The sequence below is a fragment of the Tupaia chinensis genome, unplaced genomic scaffold (assembly GCF_000334495.1).
Source record: "Tupaia chinensis unplaced genomic scaffold, TupChi_1.0 Scaffold000477_1, whole genome shotgun sequence".
Lineage (NCBI taxonomy): Eukaryota > Metazoa > Chordata > Mammalia > Scandentia > Tupaiidae > Tupaia > Tupaia belangeri.
In genome coordinates, this window is record NW_006159986.1 from 3,638,038 (window position 1) to 3,645,578 (window position 7,541).

Consider the following 7,541-nt stretch of genomic DNA (forward strand, 5'->3'; position numbering starts at 1 on the left):
ACATAGCCATTACGCTAACTGCTGGTTCCCCAAAGTGAGGGTTCTTGAAGGAGTCTGGAGTGAGGCTGAGGGGTGGGTCAGCAGGGGAGGGGACAGTGGAGTTGGAAGCAGAAGGTGTTAAGAGATGGCACTTGGGGTAGGGCGATGGCCAATGCAGAGGTGTCAGTGGACTTAGAAGACAAGAAGCAAGGGGCCACAGAAGAAGGGGCCCGGGGTTGAGAGATGAAGTTTCCAGGGCAGAGGGAGATGCACGAGGTTCTCTGGGGCTGGGGGAGGTCTGCTTTGTAGGAAGGGACCCTGGAGGGGCAGAGGCCATAGGGGGTCTACATACATTGGTGTCAGAGCCCTGGCGCAGGTTGAAGGTGAGGTCCCGGGGCAGGCCAGCCCGGAAGGTAGCCCCATACTCAGGATAGAGTCTCAGGACCTCAGCCAGCCCTCGGCTGCTCAGTTGCTGCAGGCCACAGTAGGTCAGTGCTTTCACATCAGCGCTGGTCTTCAGCACGCAGCTTGGGTCTGCCCCCGACCCAGGCTCCTGCCCTGGCTCAGGGATATCTGCCCCAATCAGGTCCCCCTTCCCTGTGGTAAAAGAAGAGGACAGTCAGCAGGGGCAGATGAACCAAAAGAATATCAGTAGGAGGTAGTCAGTGGATTTGAGGGGTGGTCAATGTGTTTGAAGGAGGTGGAGGTGAGTCAATCAATGGCATTTGTGGAAATAATCAAGAGTTAGGAAAGGCCAGTGGAGAATGACCGGTGAGGTTGGGAGACACTCAAAGGAGGGCTAGAGGAATAATCAATGGAATTGGATGATCAATAAAGAATGGCCAGAGAGTCATTAATGAGTCAACACAGTTTAGGGTCACTGAGGTAGGGCCAATGGAGTTGGGATATAGTGCAATGGGAAAGGATCAACTAAGTTGGGGGCCAAGGGTTGATGGGCTGAGGGATGGCCAAGGAGATTAAGGATGAGTCAGAGAAGAGTGGGCAAAAGGAATGGTCAGGTCTAGCCCATGGTGTGATGGTTAAAGTGGCTGGATTCTGACATGGCCAACAGCATGGTTAGAAACCTGGACCCAGTGACTTGAGAAACATGCTGGGCACGTGTGCATGTGTGCTGCCTATCCCAAAGGGAGAGAGAGAGGGAGAAGGGACAGCAGCATGACCATTTTCCCATGAGGAGGGTTTTCTTACTTTCCCTCCCTCTTTGTCTCTCCCCAGTGAATGCATGCACCCTCTGGGAAAAAATAATTTTTTGAGAGGTTTTTGCTGTAGGGCGTGTGCGCTTGCCAGAAAGATAGAGAGAGACAGAGAGACAGAAAGCGAGAAATCACCCCCTGCCCGGGGGGATGGCCATGCCTCAATCCCTTTCTCCTTCAATCTCCTCTTGGGATCTTGGGCACACGTGTTCACACACCCGGCGTGAATTTAAGCCACTGGGTCCGGGACTTGAACCGCAGTCGACTACATGGGAGTCCAGCGACATAGCCATTACACCATCTGCTGGCTTCCCCTCTGGAAAAATTTTAAAAGGAAAAAAAAAAAAAAAAAGAGGGGGATGGCAGTAGGATGGAGGAATTAAGAAAAAGCAGGAATCCAGGTATCCACTAGGCGTATCCCATTCCCTAGACTCCCGACCATTCCCAAAGCCCCTGGGGAAGGTTCTGGGTAGGGAGTGGGTGGTATTGGGGTGCCTCACCCAGGATGGCCAGCACCATGTTGTCTCGGAGCACCTCGAGAGAGCCAGAGCAGACGTAGTAGTGTGCCTGCAGGGCGTCCCCACGCCGCAACAGGTACTCGCCCGGAGCACAGAACGAGGTCTTGATGTGCAGGGACAAGGCCCGCAGGCAGCCCCTGCTCGCTGCTCCAAACAGCGGCAGCTGCAGGATCTCCCGATTCAGGTGCATAGCAATGTCAGCTCTCAGCTCGTCTGGGAAGTCACGCAGTAACTGCATAAGGGGCATAGGTCATTCTGGCCATCCCCCTGCCGCCACTAGGTGAGTCTACAAATGTGCTAGGCTGTCTCCAAGGAGAGGGCTCCAACTTGCTCCAACTCGCTCTTTGTTCTGAAGTCATCCAAGACTTCTGTGTATCTAACCCCATTGTCCTTGCTGTGTTGACCCCTTGATTAGGACAGAGACCAGGTCTTCTCCAGGCTATAGCTTGTTGCTACATACACTGGTCACTCACACATGTCCCTGTTACTCAACCCCACATATTTAAGAGCCATCCCTGGTGAACCAGCTCCCAACTAAAGTCAGAAGACTAACAGTTGGCTCTCTTCCTAAATCTTTGTGGGCCTGAAAAAGCCATTTCCTCAGGATCTCATCTGTAAAATGTAAGATTATTCTAGATATTGAATGTTAACAATGACCTTCTAAGGCCAAACAAAATGTGCACATTCCTTTCTTTTTTTTAGAGAGAGAGATTTTTTTTTTTTTTTTTTACTATAGAGCACGTGTGATGACCAGAGGGACAGAGACAGAAAGTGAGAAAACACCCCCCCAGGGAGACGGCTACACTGTGATCCTTTCTCCTCCACTCTCTTCCCAGGATCTTGGGCATGCACACACATGTGCCTGGTGTGATTTTCAAGCCACCGGGTCCGGGACTCGAACCATGGTCAGCCATGTAGGAGTCCAGCAACATAACTGCTACACCTTCTGCTGGCCCTGTGCATATTCCGTTCTTATGTTATGAGCCCATGGCCAATCTGGTTTGTTGGCCTCTCCCCCTTATCCCCTCTGGGTTCCTGTGAGGGACTCTCTCCCAGTGTTCCTCCTACCTTTCCAGCTGTTGCTTCCTCATTTTCTCCCAACTCCTCTTTCTCAGCCTACCCTCATGACTCTCTTCTCACTTTCTGCACGTTCCCCACATCATGGCAACCAGCCCCATGACTTACCCTATGCCTGTGAGCCCCAAGCCCTGTCTCTGCTTCCAGACCTCCATTTCCAACTGGAGATCCCACCTGAGTTTCCCATAGGTGCCACACTTTCTAGACTCTCACCTTCATCCCTAGGCTCATTCTTCCTCCCATAAGGCTCTATCCCACACCTTTACCCAAGCCAAAAATCTGGAATGGAGGCAAAGGGAGTCACTGAGCCCCTCTCTTGCAACTGCTGGAAGGTTACCGAGTCCCACCAGACTACCTAGCCGATCCATTCTATTCTAGATCTCCATGCCACCCCTATTCTAAAATTTTTGCAGGATAAAAATCTAAACTTCAGGGGCTGGCAGGTGGCGTGGTGGTTAAGGGCACTGGACTCCCACGTGGCCAACCACAGTTTAAGTCCAGGACTTGGTGGCTTGCTTTCTCACTTTCTCTCTCTCATTCTGTTCCTCTCTGGTCAAATTAAAATAAACATATGAATAAACTTAAATAAAATAATTCTTAAAAAAAAAAAAAAAACCTAAATTCCAGGCCACCTATGAGTAAGGCCTGCCCATCTCCCCAGCCCCACCTCTTGTGCTCCCTGTCTCCCTCAACAGCATCCAAGCACCCTATTCTCGAAGGCTCACTTAACTATTATACCTTCAGTTAGCTTCCCCTGCTCGTGTGTCGGCACTTCCAGGCCTGTCAGCTTCCTTTGGCTCATTTGGCCTGGAATGGCCTTCCTATAACAGACCTATAGGACCTCCTGTATAGACCTAGTCGCTGACTAACTCTTTTATCAGTCTGTCTCTCTAACCACTCTGGAGTCTCCTTGAGGACAAGGGCAGAGTTTAATCATCTCTAAGCTCCCCGTGTCCAGCACCAAGGCCGGCCCAAAGTAAATGCTCCAGAAACATTGGCTGAAGGAAGAATGGTATTAGTGGAGGCCTGAGTTCCCTATCAGCTCCCATGTTCAAACACAAAGGAATGGGAATTTGGATTGACTGCATGCGGGCCCCTTGTGAAAGGTATCTCCCCTCTCTGGGCCCTATTTGCCTCCATTCCAAGCTGGAGAGGAGGTGACCCCTTCCCACTGCACTGCCATGTGTGGGCCAGGTCGCCAGGCCAGCAGGCAGGACCAGGAGTTTGGGCTCACTACCTCATTAGCGTCGATGCCGCTGTTGACGGCCCACGTGGTCTGGAAGTACTCAAGCATGCGCTGCTTGAGTGGACCCGGCAGGCGGTGCACACGGATGAAGTCCTTGAGGTCCTTCATGCGGCTGTGGTAGAGCGAGCGGCGCGAGTACATGCGCTGGATGATGGCCGTCACGTTCCCAAACACTACGGCGTGCATCAGCGCTGCAGCGTTGGCAGCGGGCAGCCGGTCAGGCATGGCCACCTCTCCACCGCCTCCCCGGCTCCCAAACCCATCCCATCCTGGACTGGTCTTTAGGTTCCTGGGGAGGGGCAGGAGAGCCAGCAGGTCGTCCACGGAGGAGTTAGACCTCATGCTCTTCTCCTGCTTCATAAACGACTCCAACTCCCCCATTTGGTTCTGGGACTCCCATCCCATTTGCCCCTTTGTGGCATTCTCCAGGGCCAGCATGTAATGGGACTGAAGAAACGCCCACGAACTGGGACCAGCAGTTAGCGTAATGGCTATGTCGTTAGACTCCCACATAGTCAACCGTGGTTCGAGTCCCAGGCCCAGTGGCTTAAACTCACGCCGGGAGGAGAATGGAGGAGAAGGGATTGCGGCATGGCCACCCCACCTGGGGGGTGATTTCTCGCTTTCTGTCCCTCTGTCTCTCTGTCTGGCGAGCACACGCACCCTATAGCAAAAACCTCAAAAAAAATTAAAAAAAATAAAAAAAACCTTCCATGAACAAATGCACAACTGTGTGGACATGGGTGGATCTCCTGGATGAACACCTGGCCCTCTCCAGGTCTGTTTCCCCGTGCACATACTGGCCTTCGCGGCCCCCCTCCAGGGGCGTGGTGGGCCCGGCCTCACCGCCTATGAGCATGGTGCAGATGGAGAAGATCTTCTCGGCGTCGGTGTTGGCACACACGTTGCCGAAGCCCACGCTGGTGAGGCTGCTGAGTGTGAAGTACAACGCTGCGATGTAGGCGCTGCGCCTCGAGGGGCCGCCCGCAGAGCCATTGACGTAGGGCGCCTCCAGCCGCTTGCCCAGCTCGTGCAACCAGCCTGGGGGTGGAGGGGCGGAGGGGTAGAGGGAGCACTGGCTGCACAAGCAAAGGAGCACCAGGTCCCCCTGAGCTGTCTGCACCTGACCTTGGGCAAGTATTTACAGAGAGGAGGGGCAGTTTGCACTGGTTGGCACAGGAAACTCCCGGAGCAGCCTGTGCCATGCCTTCCCACGTGAATTGGTTACTGTTGCAGTCCAAGCCTACCAACGCCCTCCACTACTAACAGCTCAGGGGCCCTTTCATCTGTCTAACACTTTGTTGTGTGCCCCCTGTGGACAGGGTGCTGAGATTTGATACAGCCAGTCTCTGCTCTGGAGGAACTTATTCTGGAGGAGAAAGAGACATGGCATAAATCATGACAGGTGGGAGATGAGTTACCAAAATGAATCTATAGGATAGGGCAGAAATCATAGCAGGTGGGGCCGGCAGGTGGCATGGTGGCTAAGGGTGCTGGATTCCCACATGGCAGACTACGGTTCGAGTCCTGGACCTCATGGCTTGCTTTCTCACTTTCCCTTTCTTTCTGATTTAAAAAAAAAAAAATCATAGCAGGTTAGGGAAAGCCAACCCAGTTGGAAGTTGGGGTTGGGAGGTAGTTCCTAAGTAGTTCCTAGAAGGCTCCCTTAGGGCAGGGCATTTTGGTTAAGGCTGCAAGGAACAGAATAGACACCTAGGTGGAGAAGAGAGGAAAAGCAAAAGAGGAAGGATCCAGAAAGGAGAATAGCACGTGCAAGGCCCCAAATGAGAAAACAGTAGGTTCTGGGTCCAGGAGGGAGGCCAGTGTGGCTACAAAGCAGGGAGCATGGAAAGAAGGGAAGGGGGTAGAGACAGAGAGGGTGCAGGGCTGCCCAAGGTTACGCTGAGGGGGCAGCCATTGATAGAGTCCAGCAGGGGGTGTGGCAGGTCAGTGCTGACTCTTGGGAGATTACTTTGATCATGGGCAGGGATGAGAAGGGGGCAGAGAGGTCAGTAGAAGGCTAGGTGAAGGGGAGGTTAAGTGGACAGGGGAGGGGCAGAGGTGAGAGGGCAAAAAGACCAGGTTCCAGGGATACTTGAGACATGGTATTGAGCCGGTGATCTAGGTGTGGGGTGCATTAGTGTCAGAGACAAGGTCTGACTTGCCTTCCAGGGAGACACTGACGGCCTGGGGCTGTCTCTTGGCTAATGGTGACAAGATCTGGAGAAGGAGAGACTGATGGGGTAGAGAGGGAATAGGCCAAGCTCCTTCTGAAGCTTTGTATGTGTCGTTCCCTCTGCCAGAAGCACACCTCTGCACCGTCTGAGTGTTTCCCACCATGGTCACCTCTAACTGGTCTTGCTCCCCTGCTAAGCTGTAAGGTGCCCCCCGGCAAAAGCAGAGCCCTTGTCTTCAAATCAAGATTCCCACACCTGACCCAGAAGAAGTTCAGTGCACGTCTGCTGAGGGAGTGGAGGAATGTGGGGTGGTGGGTGTGGGTACTGGCCAAGGTATCAGCTCAGGACAGGGCAGTTCAATGGGCAGTCAGTGAAAGTCTGGGGTCGGTGGCTTACCAATGTCCCAGAGCAGTGGGTCATTAGCCTCCATCTCCCGGCGCCCGATGACATACCAGACGCAGGCCATCCAGTGGGCGAGGAGCGCAAAGACGGACATGAGCAGCGTGAGCACCACTGCGCTGCACTGCGAGTACCGCTCCAGCTTCTGCAGGAGCCGCAGCAGCCGCAGCAGCCGCACTGACTTCAGCAGGTGCACCAGCGAGGTCTGCGGGGGCATGGAGGGAACGCAGTCAGCAGGCTTACCTCCTTGGAACCCCCACACCTCTGGGGCTTCTCCCAGGGCCTTCTCATTTACACCCCGGAGCCAGGGGAAGCTGCAACAGGAAACCTTCCTACTGTCCTGAAAATCTGGCCAGGAAATAGAGTGGGGAAAGACTACTAAGAAAACCGATAGCGGTTAACGCTTGGGAAGGTCGTCCTGTAGGTGCCAGGTGCAGCACTAAGCATCTGCAGTCCTCCTTTTAATGAGGATTAAACAAAACTACAACAACAACGACAAACAGGAATCAGATGGTGGTGTAGCGGTAACTACTGGACCTATATGGGAAAGGTCTTGGGTTCACGTCTCAAGGCACCTCTGAGCACACCAGTGCACACGTGTGTGCAGGCAATGTGATCAGGTTAACTAAGACTGGGAGAGGATCGCAGCTTAGGGGCCTTGTTGGGATGGCTCTCTTTCTCTCTCATAGGAGAAATAGTGAATAAACTAAAACCAAAAGAAATCCAATGAATAAGCCCAATTATTTAATCCAATTATCGTCATTCTCAGTTTGCAGAGGAATAAACTCAGGCTCAGAGAGGTTAGTGACTTGCTCAAGGTCCTCGACCAGGGAGATGATGGAGCTGGGGCTCGAGTCTGGGCTGACTGACTCGGATGTCCGTTTTGAGCGACACTGTCTCTTAGTATGGCGGGATCGTGGAGAAGCCAGTC

The 7,541-nt window shown here is 53.2% G+C and overlaps 1 protein-coding gene across 1 annotated transcript in view; it reads right to left on the bottom strand.

Annotated features, from left to right (window-relative positions):
- Positions 1–7,541, bottom strand: part of KCNH4 (potassium voltage-gated channel subfamily H member 4) — a 39,268-nt gene that overhangs the window by 24,389 nt on the left and 7,338 nt on the right. The window contains 5 exon segments of the mRNA XM_027774777.1: positions 332–576; positions 1,694–1,943; positions 4,026–4,225; positions 4,881–5,075; positions 6,608–6,815. Coding sequence (XP_027630578.1) covers positions 332–576; positions 1,694–1,943; positions 4,026–4,225; positions 4,881–5,075; positions 6,608–6,815 — 1,098 coding nt within the window.